This window comes from Nannospalax galili, unplaced genomic scaffold, assembly GCF_000622305.1.
Source record: "Nannospalax galili isolate Female #2095 unplaced genomic scaffold, S.galili_v1.0 scaffold389, whole genome shotgun sequence".
Classification (NCBI taxonomy): Eukaryota; Metazoa; Chordata; class Mammalia; order Rodentia; family Spalacidae; genus Nannospalax; species Nannospalax galili.
This window is the reverse complement of record NW_008360310.1, coordinates 3,337,038-3,352,050: the sequence shown is the minus strand read 5'-3', so window position 1 is coordinate 3,352,050 and position 15,013 is coordinate 3,337,038. Positions and strand designations below refer to the sequence as shown.

The following is a 15,013-nucleotide window of genomic DNA, read 5'->3' as shown; positions in this document are numbered from 1 at the left end:
ATAATCACTTTAATCTACCAAAGGGATCCTCACCTTCAGCACATGCCATGGTTCCAACATTAATCTTCCTAGTGCTCTTTTTCAATCCAAACTGTACATTCTGAATTTCTTTCTGCCCCATTTGCTCTTTTTCACTGCAGATCTGCATAATATTCACCATTAATAGCCCTGCCACCATTTCTATATTAGGTTGCCTTGAAATATCATCATTGGACCATTGCTTTTCAACAGCCTCAGGCAGTTTGCTAAAATATCCCAATTTCTGCTTAAGTCCTTATTTCCCTCTGGAACTACTTTGTTTTCAGCACTACTTTCTTCTAGGTGCTTACTAGACAGGCCTATTAAGCTCTGCATATAGCAATCAATCACTTTTCTAGCCCAAACTTCCAAAGTCTTCCACATTCCTCCAAAACCCCACATGGTCAGGTTCTTCACAGCCAACTGCCCACTCTCTGGTACCAAGTACTGTCTTAGTTCCTTTTCTGTTGCAGTGATAGAAACATTGACCAAAGCAACTTATAGAAGGAAGAGTTTATTTGAGCTTCCAAGAGCAAGAGTCCATCATGTCAGGGAGGGGAGGCATGGCAGCAGAGGTGGCTGGAGGAGGAGCAGAAGCTAAGCTCTCACATCTTTAAGCAGGCACAGGAAGGAAGAGAGCAACGGGAGATCCGGCAAGGCTTAATAACTCTCTAAGCCCACCCCAGTGAACCCAATGATGTGCTTTCTCCAGCATGGCCACACTTTTTTTTTTTTTTTGGTTTTTTTGAAGCAGGGTCTCCCTGTGGCCCCAGCTGTCCTGAAACTATGTAGACCAGGCTAGCCTTGAACTCACAGAGATCCACCTGCCTCTGCCTCCCAAGTGCTGGGACTACAGGTGTGTGCCACCACACCCGGCAATGGCCACACTTTCTATGATCTTCCAAAACCGTGCTACCAACTGGGGACAAAATGTCCAAATACTTGGAGCCTATGAGGGACATTCTCATTCAAATCATCACAGAAAGGAAAAGCTCTTTAAACCTCTTCATAGGGGCTGAAGAATTGGCTCAGTGGTTAAGAACACTGGCTGCTCTTGCAAAGGACCTGGGTTTAGTTCCCAGCACCAATATGAACAACTATTCATAACTCCTATTCCAGGGGATCTGACACTATCTTCTGACCTCCGCAGGCATTGCATATAAATGGTGCACTTACATACACGGAGGCAAACTACTCATATACGTAAAATAAAAATAAATTTTTGGGGGGGTCTTTTTGAGACAGGGTCTCCCTGTAGCCCCAGCTGTCCTGGAACTCACTTTGTAGACCAGGCTGGCCTTGAACTCACAGAGATCCACCTGCCTCTGCCTCCCAAGTGCTGGGATTAAAGGTGTGCGCCACCACACCCGGCTTAAAAATAAATTAAAAAAAAAATTTTAAAATACTGAAGGAAAAAGAAAAAAAAAAAAACCTCTTCATAAGATCAAAATTCTGGCCTTCATTCTGTGTCCAGAAGTGGGATAGAACAGTCCACAGATGTGCATGCTGTAGACAAAGGATCGTTACTTCTGAAATAATGAACTTGAAGGATCACTCCTGACCCCATTTTAAGCATTAAGTATCTGTGGTCTTTAATTAACATCTTAATAGATAACATCTCTTATTATTGTATTATAGAAAATGTCTATGAACAAAAATAGATAATTTTTACAAGAATTGTCTGGAATATCGCTGTCAGCAAAGTGCACTCAAGGGTTCAGGCAACAGTGTCATAGCCAGGTATAATCAGCATTTGGGGACAGAGGTGAATATCCGCAGGCCGTGCATCCCCTTGATTTCTTCTTTTAGTGCCTGAGGAAGAGAGTGTTGTCATTTCTTTGTATCTTATATGGATCACAGAGTATTTTATGTAGTTCTATATCCGAAGGAGATTTTGTACATTTTATTTAAGCAATTTTTTCTTTACAATTTTTTGCATATGTACGTATGGTGTGTATGCATGTATATGTTTTCACATGCATGAAGGTGCATATGTGTGCATATGTATGTGGAGGCCCAAGACTGACATTGCATATATTCCTGGATTGCTTTCCTCCTTATATATTGAGGTAGAATCTATCACTGAAAAGAGAGCTTGCTGTTCTGGCTAGTGTGGCTAGCGAGCTTGCTCCTACCTCCGCCTTCCAGGTGCAGGACTTATAGGTGGGCCAATATGCCCACTCAGCTCTGACATAAAAGCCAGGTGTGGTCACACAATTCTAACCCTAGCACTGAGCTCTATGTGGGTTCTGGGGATCCAAACTCAGGTCCTCGCACTTATGCAGCAAGCACTTTACCTTCTAAGCTATCTCCCCAATCCCTTTATAAATTTCCAGGATGCTATCCCAGGGGAGTCAGTAGGGGCTGTTTGAGACACTGGGGAAGGGATCTAACTGAGTCTCATATGGGTCAGGTTCCCTTTTGAGCCATGTCTTACAGTCTGATTTTTTTTTTTTTTTCTGAGACAGGGTCACAGGGTCTCACTATATAGCCTTGGCTGGCCTCTCTATGTAAACCAGGCTGGCCCGGTCAAACTCACAGACATCCACCTGCCTCTGCCTCCTGAGAGCTTGAGGTTAAAGATGTATAGCCATGGCTGGCTACAAGTTTGATTTCATGGTGCCAAGGGTGACCAGGCAGGACAACAGGAAAAGCTTCACCCTTAGCCCAGACCCCACTGATGGCTAGGCATCCCATGAGCTGCATGGAGTTCCAATCTCACTCCCAACCTGCTCCTGATAAGACCTCAGATGTGGCCAGCAGGTCTTGGACAGTGGATTCTGGTCACTCACTCCAAGGCTTGTCTCCTTCCAGGTCAGTGCCTGTCCAAACCTTCATTCCCAACACCTCCCCTGAACAGGGCAACTCCAGGTCTCAGCTCCAACTCCCACAAGCCAGCAGACCTGCTCCTAAACAGTGCTCATTTTTATTCCTCCCACATGACTATAACCAATATTTCCAAACTTCATCATGGAACAATGACCATGAACACACCATACAGCAAGACACCTGCGTTAGCACCCTAATCACATGCTGTGGCTATCAGATCTCTACACAGCTGAAGGTCAGGCTCAGGAGCTTCCCTTGTTCCTCCTCCCTCATTTGCTCCCTGTCATGGGCTGGTACTAGGTAGGTGGGAAAACAGGAATGGCCTCAAAGAGTAAGCAAGGCAGTAACCACCAACAAGCTGGGCATGGTGGCTCAAACCTATAATCCCAGTATTTGGAAGGCTAAGGCAGGAGGACTGCTGAAAGTACAAGACCAGCCTGAGCTACAGAGTGAGACCCTGTCTCAAAAATCTAAAAAATAAAAAGCACATCAATGTGGATTCTCCAAAGTGGAGCACCTTTCAGGCACTAAATACTGTCTATAAGCCAGTCAACAAACACAGGCCAGCCCTCCTTACTACCTGCAAGGATGATAAATATAGGATGTATGAACCCCAGGTAGAGGGGTTCACTGAGGAGACCTTCATGGCCAGAGTTGTGTTTTACAAAAGCCGAACTAGCTGGCAGCCCACAAAACCTTTGAGGGTAACATCAAACACAGCTGCCAAAAAAGGTGATTTTAGAGGCACAGGCCCAACATCAAGCTGGTATATGCTCTAATTAAGGAATTTATTCATCCACGGAGGAGGCATAAACAGGCCTTCAACTAATTCAATACAATGCGCTAGTCCTAACTGCTCTGTCCTGGGGTCTGGGGCAGCCAAAGCCATTCTCAGTCATGTTACTCATCAATTTATCCATCTGAGAGCAGTTCTAAAGAGAGGCTTTTAAAAATTTCCAAATTGAGCTGGGCATGGTGGCGCATGTCTTTAATCCCAGCATTTGGAAAGAAGAGGCAGGTGGATCTCTGTGACATTGAGGATAGCCTGATCTACATATTATTTTGATATATCACAGTGAAAGATTTATCGTCCTCTTTTTTTTTTTTTTTTTTTTTTTTTTTTAAAAAAAAAAAAAAAAAAAAAAAAAATCCCCAAATTGGGTCATCCAGCTCATTGCATAAGAAAGCTTGCCATGCAAGCCTGATGACCTGAGTTTTATCCGCAGAACCCAGGTAAAAAAGCTAGATGTGGTAGTACACGCTTGCTTGTAATCCCAGCAGCACTCCTATGGTGAGATGGAAGGTGAAGACAGGAGTACCACCCAGAAGCTCATAGGACTGAGAGTACTCAGCAGAAACACCAAAAAAGAAACAAAGTGGAAGGCAAGAAATGACCCTCAAAAGCTGTCCTCTGACCTATACACATACACAGAGAGAGAAAAAGACAGAAAAAGAGATCTACAAAAACATATCTTTTGGCACTGAAAAATGCTTACAAATACTATTCAATATGTGACAACAGTAAACATTGATTGGACTGGGCATGGTGGAACACACCTGTAATCCCTGCTGCAAGGAGGCTGAGGCTGGAGATTATGAGTTCCAGGCAAGCCGGGACTTCAGATAGAGAGTCTATCTTAAAAAGCAGCAACAAGCCAGGCATGATGGTGCATGCACTCAGGGTGCAGAGGCAGACAGACCTCTGTGAGATCAAGATTGAGATCGAGGCCAGTCTGGTCTACATAGTGAGTTCCAGGCCAGCTGGGACTACAGGGAGACCCTGTCTCAAAAAGACAAAAGGTTGGAGATATAGTTCAGTTGGTAGGGTGCTTGCCTGGCATGCAGGGAGCCCTGGATTCCATTCCTTGCACCATAGAAACTAGTCTTGGTGGCTACAAACTCAGCACTTGGGAGGTGGAAGCAGGCAAATCAGAAGTTCAAAAGTCAGGCTAGAGAGATGGCTCAGAAGTTAAGAGCACTGGCTGTTTTTGCAGAAGAGCTGGATTGGAATCCCAACACCCATATGGTGGCTAACAACCATCTTGTAACTCCAGTTCCAGGGGATCCAATGCCCTCTTCTTTCCTCCGTAGACACTGCATGACACGGGTGCACTTATACCATACAGACATAACATTCATACACATAAAATAAAAATAAATAAATTAGAAAAAAAAAAGCTCAAAGTCATTCTCAGCTATACAGTAAGTTCAAGGCCAGTCTGACTACATGAGATCTAGTCTTAAAAAATACCCAAACCACTGCTGGGCGTGGTGGCACATGCCTTTAATCTCAGTACTTGGGAGGCAGAGGCAGGTGGATCTTTGTGAGTTTGAGGCCAACCTGGTCTACATAGTGAGTTCCAGGACAGCTGGGGCTACAAGGAGACCCTGTCTCAAAAAAGAAAAAAACCCAAACCAGGCTGGGGACATAGTTTATCTGTTAGAGTGTTCCTCTTAGCATGCACAAAGCCCTGGGTTTGATCCCAGAACCACAGAAACCAGGTATGGTGATGTACACCTGGAATCTCAGCACTTGGGTGGTGGAGATAGGAGAGAAGTTGAACCCTCATCCTTACCTACATAGTAATTTTGAGGCCCTGTTTTTAAAACAAAACAGAAACTCATACAACAACAAAACCAGTGAAAATCAGTAGCATTATACGAGGAATTATAAAATAACTATTAGGTGGCTTATTTTCTATTTGGAAGGAAATCTGCATTTGTTTACACAATTTCAAGTCCACTGAGTCCCAGATTTTGTTTCTGGGATCCTGAGTCCTGTTCTGCATTATTCTTTCCTGGGACTGACAGTAATAACCACATGCCCACTGGTGTTCCCTCAGGTGCTAAAGACCAGCAGTATGTGACTGACCTGATTGACCATCTGGTGTTGTTGGACAGTCCTCTTCTCCTTAAATTCTTCTGATTCAATTGTAATTTCATACATTGCCCCACAGCCTCCTGTGACAAACATGAGACAAAGGTGTTTCGGTAACGTCTCATGGTACCATAAGCCCATGTTATTAAGTATTCCTTGGAGTACTGAATAATCCCAAGCTGGGATATTGGGGCTCAGCCCCAAAGAGAAATACTAAAATGTGTGAATATAAATCATGGTTTCCAATCTGAGCACTCAATCCTGCAGGCAGCCTTGACCCACATGTGCTCTTTTTGCAAGGCCTCTGTGTTATCCAGGACTGTCATGTATGGGCAGAAAAGTAAGGCAAAAGACCTGGGAAATGGGAGGTAGAGAATTCCCTCTTAGTAAATAGGAGCACTGTGGCCACCTTAGAAGTGTCATCTGCTCAACAGATACTTTGTTTCTTTTGTGATGCATTCTGAGTCAGTTCTAGTTACACCCAGGCTCCTGACCTCAGTGATCACAGAAAAGAAAATTTCTCAAATTCAGTTGCTCCTACAGGTTCCCAACACTGGCCCTTGTGTGGCCATGAATTCTTCTCTCTAGTAAGCAAGCAGTCAACCCTACAGCAGCAGGCCCCCAGTTGAATGTTCTTTGGTTCTGATACTCTACCCTGCCACACTAGAATTGGCCTCTTATCCAGTTCGGCTGGTTTCAGATACAGGTGGCAAACCCCAGTTGTTTGATCAGTGCTCCAGATTGCCACAACCAGTTCTTCCTTCATATCCAATTCATTTGCTCAAGTGGCTCACAGAATCCAGGGAAATATGTAATTTACTAGCTTACTGTAAAGAATACTTCAAAGGATACAGATGAGGAGAGTTGCCTGGTAAGGTCTGGGAGAGGGGCACAGGGCTACCAGGCACCCTCCAGGTCCCATCCTTCAGCAGCCCCTACATGTCCAGCCACCAAGATGGTGTCTGAATCCTGGGCTTTCTTTCTTTTTTTTTTTTTGAATCTGTATATAAAGAACTTTTAAAAAAGATTTTATTTATTATTTTTATTTTATGTGTATGCCTATATTGCCTGCATGTAGGTAAGTGCACCCATGTCAGGCAATGCCCACAGAAGACAGAGAGGAGAGGCTGTTGGATCCCCTGGAACTGGAGTTATGGACAGTTGTTAGGTGCCATGTGGGTGCTGGGTTTGAACCCGGGTCTTCTGCAAGAACAGTCAATGTTCTTAACCTCTGAGCCATCCCTCCAGCCCCATAAAGAACTTTTACACTTATTTTGTATGTGTGCATGTGTGCTGTGAGAGGACAATTCTGCACAGTCGGTTCTCTCATTCCCCTTTTTTTTTCACTTTTGTCTTTTTGAGACAGGGTCTCCTTGTAGTCCCAGCTGACCTGAACTCACTATGTAGATCAGGCTGGCCTTGAACTCACAAGGATCCACCTGCCTCTGCCTCCGGAGTGCTGGGATTAAAGGCGTGCACCACCAGGCCCGGCTTCATTCCCCTTTTCAAATGCAACTTTTGTTCATTTATTTGCATTTTATGTGCATGCATGTTTTGTCTGCATGTAAGTGTACCCATGCATACAATGCCTGAGGAGGCCAGAAGAGGGCATCAGAACACCTGGAACTGGAGTTATAGATGGTTGTTAGCCACCATGTGGGTGCTGGGAACCGGACTGGGGTTCTCTGTCTAAATCTCTGAGACATAGCTCCAGCCCCTCTCCTTCCATTTTATGTGGGTTCCAGGAAACCAACTAGCTTAGGTGGTCAGGCTTGGCAGCAAGCACCTTTACCAGCCATCTCACCAGCCCTAAACCCTGGGTTTCTCTGGTGACTTTGCCGCATGTGACAGATGAATGGGAACCCAGCAAGGCCTATCTGTCCAGATTCTCCTTGACTGCTCTGTTCAGCACCTCTCTCTGCAGGGTATGGAGCAGGACCCTTTTTAAGATAAGGGTCTTATCAGACAATGTTTCTATGGTGAGCTCCAAGGCAGAAAGGTGGGAGAAGATTACAGTTTCTATGGTTCAACTTGGGCTTGTTTCTCTTGACTGCATCGGGGAGTTATAAGCCAGGATCCATGGTTAAATCCAACTTATCACTGACTTTCTGCACTCTGTCCAGAACTGGGCAAAGCTTTACTTAGGGTCAAGTTCCATTTCTGCCAGAGCTGGTGAGATCAAGGTCTTAGCATTGCCTGGAGACACCCATGGAGCCCTCACCTGACACCAAATACACTTCTTTTTTGTTTTGTTTTGTTGAGGCAGGGTCTCACAATAGCCCATGTTGGCTTCAAACTCTCCAGGTAGTCAAGAATTGCCTTGAACCATACTTGCTGAGCACGGGGATTACAAATGTGCAACAGCATACTTGCTTAGTTTTATATGGTGCTAGGGATCAAGCCCATGGCTCCTTGCATGCTACGCAAGCACTCTATCAACTGAGCTATATCCCATCCCAATAAGAGATATTTTTTAACAGTCTCTTGACCCATGAAATGTGCTCTCTGGAGAAGCCAGTGAGTCTTTGTGCAGGTCCTCTAGGCATGGAGCTGTGTGTTGGCTCCTATCTAGCTGCTGGCATCTATGTTCCTCCCTGAGTATATCTGGAAAGGGGAATTCATCCTCCTCCTGCTTTGGGTGCAGAAGCTGTGTCCCCAATCTGGTCCTGACACAGAGCCAGCCAGAAATTCAAAAGTGCAGGGGCTGCCTGAGGACAGCAGGGCCAGGCTAGGCTGGTGGCTGGGCTTGCAGTCTTCAAGGTCCTGGTTCTGCATTTGGTTCTCCTGCTTACTTCCTGGAGTATCTGCGAAGGTCCTTTGGCCTCTCTGGGCTTGTCTCCTGATAAAGTAGATGACAAAACCTATCTTGGGCTCATTCTAGCCCTGCCATTGAAGGGTGTCAGAAGAATATGGGGGAATCAGAGCAAGGCCCATCTTGCAATGAGAGAGTATGGTCCTGGGCTCTGGGTAGCTAAGAGGTGTTAGATAACAAAGGAAAACCTGGATGGAGTTCTGGTTCCATACAGACAGGCACTGAGACATATTTCAGGAAATCAGGGCCTTTTATAACACTAGCCACTCACAGCAGGGCAAGTTGGAATATGGTAGAGATTGAACTGAAACAAAGGAAATTATATAGAGACTTTAGAGGGTCTCTAAGCTTAGAGAGGAGGGGTCTCTGAATTTAGATTAGTGAGGTACTAGATAAGACATAAAGTGTGGCTGGTGCCCTCTACAGGGGTAGTCTCAGTGATCTAACACAAGGAAACTCGTCCAAACAGGGCCAGACTGGCAACCTATGGTTTCCTTCTAATGTTTCTGAGTCCCCACCTCCACCTGGCCCAAAGCAACACATACCAAAAAGTCACTGTGGCAAGTTCCTTCCTACCAGCCTCTTGACCTCAGTCTCTCCCCAGGCAAAATCCAAAACCTCACCAAAGCTCTGTGGGAAGGGTGGGAAAAAGCTTTACCTGAAATGTCGGTGACTTTGATAGCCGTGGCTCGAGGAAACTTTTCTTTGAGAACATGGGTGATATTGAGCTCCCCCTCAGTCTGGGAGGCAAACATTCGATGTACACAGTGCAGAAGTGGGAGCTGTGACAACAAAGAGGAGGTCTGTGGTATTGCCAGATGACATAGCGCTGGTCTCTGCTGAGGTGGGGAGGCAGGTAGAAGAACATTAGGTCTGTTAGTGTGTGCTGGTGCTGAAGGTACCCAATCCAGACCCACCTCAGTCTTCCCTCATCTCGGTCTTTCCTGAAGGCCCAGAGCAGGGTGCAGTCTTTTAAATTTTTTTATTTATTATTTTTATGTGTATGAGTGTCTTCCTATATGTATGTGCACCATGCATGTGCAGTGCCTGAGGAGGCCAGAGGGTATGTCAGATCACCTGGAACTGGAGTTACAGATGGCTGTGAGGCACCATGTGGGTGCTGGGAACTAAACCCATGTCTTCTGCAAGAGCAGCAAGTATCCTTTATCACTAAGGCATTACTCCAGCCCTGAGTTGGGTTCTCTTACAGATTCTTAAAGACTGTGCACTGACTCTTTGAGATACATATTTATGTGTGCAAGTACACATTTGTGCATGTGTATATGTGGTCCAGAGGGCAAGATCTGCTGTTGTTCCTTAGGGAATTCACCTTGTTTTTTGATACATGGTTTCTCTTGGGATTGGAGCTCACCAAGTAGGCTAAGCTGGCTGTCTGGCAAGCCCCCAGGAATCTACCAGTCTTCACCTCTCCAACACTGGGATTATAAATGTATACCACTCCACCTTTTTTTTTTTGGTTTTTGTTTGTTTGTTTTTGTTTGCAGGACGTAGTGGATCATGCCTTTAATCCCAGCATGCCAAAGGCAGAGGCAAGTGGATCTGAGGGTCTACATAGTGAGTTCCAGGCCATCCAGGACTACATAGTAAGATCCTGTCTCAAAAAGATATTTTATTTTTAATTATGTGTCTGAGTTTGGGTTTGTGCACATGAGTGCAGTGTCCTGGGAGTACAGAGAGGATGTTAGATCCCCATGGATGCTATCTGGGTTCTAGGGATTGAACTCAGATCCTTGCAAGCACTTTACCAACTCCTCCCCAGTCCTCTAGACATAAACTGGTCTTAAAGGCCAAGATGGAATCAGTTATTCTAAAGCAGTAGCCCAGAGCTGACCCCAAGGGAGGCCCTCTGAAGCAATGAGTAGATTAGGGGTTTGTGCCCAGTGGACACAGGCAAAGGAGTCAGATGGCTGAAGCACAGGCCCGACAAAAGGCTTGGAGTTAGAAGGTCTGTGTGCTGTACCAAGGTACAGAACCATGAGGCTGTGAGCCTGGGTTGGGACTGCAAGGTTAGGGCATGGGGCTGCTTGTGGGCAGCAAAGGCAGACAGAATGGTAAAATCACCAAGGCCGGAGGCTAGCACCTCAGAATCCTCAGAGAAGTCTGTTAATAGACTTACAAAACGCTAGATGACCACTGCCCACGCTGACAGTCCCTGGAGCAGAACTCCTCACCTTGTAGACCCGGGTAGGCAGATTTTTCAAGGCCAGCAGACAAGTGCGAATAAAAAAATGAAAGAAACGGATGAGGAGAATCAGGCAAAGGAGTTAGAAAAGGGAGAAAGAGTCAGGCATAGTGGCTCAAGCCGGTTACCCATGACTCAGGAGGCTGAGGTAGGGTCGGTCATGAGTTCCAGGCCAGCCTGAGCTGTTTAGTGAGACCCAGTCTCAAACACCAAAAGGGGTGCGAGGATTGGGAGAGCTCGCGGAGGGGAAGGGGGCCGAGCACGTGTCTTTGGGTTTCTACAACGGCTGCGGCTTTGGAGGGTCAAGGTCAGAGGCCCGGCCACCAAAGTGCCCGTACCAACGCCTGGACTCCGACCCAGGACGCTTGTTTTCCGCTACTCAGGACGGCATTTCTTTCCCGCCTTCGCTAGGTCGTGACTGCTTCCGTGACAGTCCCCCGGTCCTACCGCTCCGCTCTTCAGCCCGGTACCCCCAGCACCCCGCTGCCACGGAGAGGGGGCAGGAGCGAATGAATGAGCACAGGGAAGGGGCCTCCCGGCCCTGCCAGGCCTCCCACCTCGGCCCCCCGCAGCTCCGCCCCGGCCCCATCGGCTCACCCCGCGGCTCCCGCGGAGCAGAGGCGCTGCCGCCACCGGGCCCCACGCCGCCATACCGGGCCGACGCGGCCCACAGCCGAGATCGCCGTGCGGCCGAAAAGACGCGGGGACCGAGACCGAAAGCTGCAGTCCAGGACGATGCCGCCCCCTGCCGCCCGGAGGCCGCGACCGTCCCGCGGCGTCGCCAGGCCTTCCAGTCGGCCAGGAACAGCCTCCTGGAGCCGCTTCACCTGCAAGGTCTCCTCACCCCTGACCCCAGCGCAAGACTGGGGAGGCATCCTTCCCACTGCTCCCAAGGTGGCCGGTGAGCCCAGGAGCTCAGCTTCGTCCGCGCGGGGGGTGGGGTGGGGGAGCTCCTGAAGGGCTCCCCAAGGGAGGCCGCTCAGGTTTGTACTCGAGGAGGATGGCTCTGGCTTTGGGAAGCAGGAAAGGTTAGGGTTGAAATTGGACAGGTGAGGAGGGGTGTGTGCAGCGGCAGAGGCCAAGCTGTGATGGGATGAGGTAGGAGAGTACTGAGGAGTTTGAGGAGCCACAGGAAACTGAGGCAGAAAAATTGTGTGAGCTCGAGGCCAACTTGGTTTAGAGTGAGTTTTGGATCAGTTTGGGCTATAAAACCTTGTCCCAGCACCCCGCCCCCCCAGAAAAAAAACAAATTCAGCTCGGCCTGCCTTTATAATGGTGGTATCTGGGAGGCAGAGGCAGATGATCTGAGTTTGAGGCCAGCCTGGTGTACAAGGAGTTCTAGGCTAGACAGGGCTGTGTAGATCTCAATCCTATCTAAAAAAACAAAACAGAACAAACAACAAAAAATAACCACCAAAGGGGGAGAAAGATTAGGAGACCTCCTTGGGGAGTCCTGAGCATGTCATAGAAACTGATGCCATGAGGGGCCATGAGGGCTGGTAACCATCAGTAAAGTCAAGGTGGAAATTTGGCCATGTCCTTTCTTCCTCAAGCTGGTCCTTTGTTTGCAGTCTGCAGTCTGGTGTAGCCTGCTGGATTTACCAGTTTTTGCCTTTGCATTTGGACTTATGCAAGTACCTTCTGCATGGATTGGACCCACATTTATTCTTTAAAGTGTTTGACCAAAAATGTGCTCATTCAATCCAATATTGACTCCTGTATTCCAGCTTTCATCTGATACCTCCTTCGGATTGCTTGAGTCAGTTTCTGCTTAATTCCTTTAAAATTATGGTTAGGGCTGGAGAAATGGCTCAGTGGTTAAGAGCACTGACTACTCTTCCAGAGGATTCAGGTACAATTCTGAGCATCCACAAGGCAGGCTAACCATAACCCCAGTTCCAGGGGATCCCACCACCCTCTTCTGACCTCTGTGGACACTTACATGTAGGCAATACGCTCATACACATAAATTTTTTAAATTATGGTTAGTGTAATTAGGGATAATTTGCTAACTTTTCCGTTTTCTTCATTTATGTCAAGAATACAATTAAAACTGCCAAAAAATGTTTTATAGTGGTACAGTGGTGAACCACTCTTTGCTCTCCAAACCACATGTTCGGATGAGGTGCAGGTCTGACTGACTACAGTGTGACTGGTTTAAGATTGGTCATTTAATCTGAACCAGCCCATTTAGAGATGGGTCCAAGGGCTTGGCTGGAACTGAAGGAAGGATCTTTTTCCAATGTGTTATTAAGCTTGAGGAAAGCTGGAGTTGTTGGCAACCAGCTTTGCCACCAAGTTGGCACAGCTTTGTAATGAAGCAGACACAGAAGAAAGCAGAGCTAAGCGGAGATAGACACTGGACTATGCCTGTGCTGCTGGAAGCCAGCACTCCTGGAAATGAGTATTCAGTTCAGTAGTTTGTCACTTGAAGCCAAATGATCCAGGTTCACAGGTTTTTATTTGTAGACCTCCTTTCCTTTATTCTAAGTGGTGCCTTTGCTTGTACTCAATCCTCTTCCACATGACAATTATACTGTGACTTTGATCTATTGGTTCTCTACCCTGCATCTTCAGTTTCCATCAGACTGTTCAAACCTTCAGAAAGGAAAACATTTACTACCTAAAATCCTTCAGACTTCCCATCACCCACAGGAAATAGCTTAACTTTTTTCATACAACTTAACCCCATCCTACCGCTGCAATCTACCCTGAAGGACTGTTCCAGAACTTCCTGCACAAGCTCTGTCATGAGCTTGGTTATACAACTGTTCATCTTCTAAGCCACTTCAGCTTTGTCTCTTTGAGGGCTCACCACTGACCACTCCACAGAGTAAGTACTGCTGGCAACTTGTACATAACCTTGTATATAACTTCTAACCCTTCAGAGCGATCACTGTGTCCGTGTCCACTTGTCTGAGTTCCACGAGGACAGGACCCTGCTGTAGTCACTGCATTAGTTACTTTTCTCATCGCTGTGACCAAATACCAGACAAGAATCTTGAGGGAAAGGTTTTTGGCTCAGTATAAGGGATAAAATCCATCGCTGCAGAAAAGATCTTGGCAGTGGGAGAAGCTCACTATCTGAGCAATGGGAGCTTGCTCACAGCTGGGCAGATGCTGAAGCAGAGATAGGACAGGAAGTATGGGGAAGGGAGATAGACCTCAAGGCCTACTCCCCCCAGCAAACTACTTCCCCTATCTGAGCCCCGTCTCCCAAAGGTTCCACCACCTCCAAAACTGCCACCAGCTGGGAACCAAGTGTTCGAATACACGAGCCAGTAAGGAGCACTTCACATCCAAACCGTAACAATCATGTTATGTCCAGTAGGGCATGGGACAAAAAATTCAGGCAGTGATTGGTGAGCAAGAACTGACAGAAATTAGCAACTTGAGCTTCACAAATGCAATTTTCAGAGAAACTTACCTAACTTCATTGTTTTAATGACAAAAGTAAAAGGTTTTACTTTGTTGTGACTGAAAATGAAATGCCATCAAGCCCAGGAAATGTCAATTCCACTATAAACTTGAGGTTCTTTTTAACTTTAAAAGTATTTTTATGTGTATGAGTGTTTTGCTTGCATTTATATGCACCATGTGCATGTGATGCCCACAGAAGCCAGAGAGGGAATTGGATCTCCTGGAAATGGAGTTACAGATGGTTGTTAGCTACCATGTAGGTACTGGGAATTGAACCTGGGCCTTCTGCAAGAGTGGCCAGTACTCTTAACTGCTGAGTCATTTCTCCAGCTCTAGCTCAAGGTTCTTTTAGCCTCACTTACATTGGCCTATAATTCCAGTTTTTTGTTTAGGGTCTTATCTAGCCCAGGTATGCCTCAATGTGATAGGCAGGCAAGGATGACCTTGGATTTCTAATTCTCTCAAGTTCTGGGACTAAAAGTGTGCCCAGCTACTCCCAGCTTTCCTAAGGATACTGACATCTGAACTACCACAGGAAATCCCTTACTTAGGGTCCATTCCGATTGCACTGGGATTTGTGTGTGTGTGTGTGTGTGTGTGTGTGTGTGTGTGTGTGTTTTATTGAAAGGACAGGAGGTGGGCTCAGGCCTTCTTGACTGTAGCTTTCCTCAAGGTCACCAGTATGTTGCTCAGATTTTTTTTGGCACAAACATGCATTCCCACCCTCTTAATGAATGAGTGCCCACTTGTCCTTGGACACCTTTAATTCATGGAGCAGATTCATGGTGTGATGCTCATAGGGCCTGAAACCACACACATCCCTAATCATGTCCTACATGAACCTGGTATTTGA

At 46.6% G+C, this 15,013-nt stretch overlaps 1 protein-coding gene across 2 annotated transcripts; it reads right to left on the bottom strand.

Moving 5' to 3' along the window:
* Nucleotides 1-1,584: 1,584 nt before the first annotated feature.
* On the bottom strand, nucleotides 1,585-11,488 carry Bola3 (bolA family member 3). 2 transcript variants are annotated; one of them, XM_008824778.3, is made up of 4 exons: nucleotides 11,338-11,488; nucleotides 9,196-9,376; nucleotides 5,720-5,808; nucleotides 1,585-1,830 (listed from the first exon to the last, which is right to left on the bottom strand). In XM_008824778.3, the coding sequence occupies exons 1-4, from the start codon at nucleotides 11,389-11,391 to the stop codon at nucleotides 1,765-1,767; spliced, it is 390 nt and encodes a 129-aa protein (XP_008823000.1). In that variant the 5' UTR covers nucleotides 11,392-11,488; the 3' UTR covers nucleotides 1,585-1,764. The 2 variants fall into 2 exon arrangements, with proteins under 2 accessions (XP_008823000.1, XP_017651519.1); XM_017796030.2 differs by having other exon boundaries at nucleotides 9,196-9,373; nucleotides 11,338-11,480.
* Nucleotides 11,489-15,013: the final 3,525 nt, after the last annotated feature.

What these genes read in the sequence shown, in the direction of transcription:
- Bola3 (XM_008824778.3), bottom strand. Translation starts at nt 11,391, where the DNA reads ATGGCGGCGTGGGGCCCGGTGGCGGCAGCGCCTCTGCTCCGCGGGAGC. An exon ending in TGCTCCGCGGGAGCCGCGGG is followed by an intron (nt 9,377 to 11,337) that starts GTGAGCCGATGG and finishes TCCCCACCTCAG; the next exon opens with CAGAGACCAGCGCTATGTCA. An exon ending in AACACCAGATGGTCAATCAG is followed by an intron (nt 1,831 to 5,719) that starts GTCAGTCACATA and finishes TCTCTTCCTCAG; the next exon opens with GCACTAAAAGAAGAAATCAA.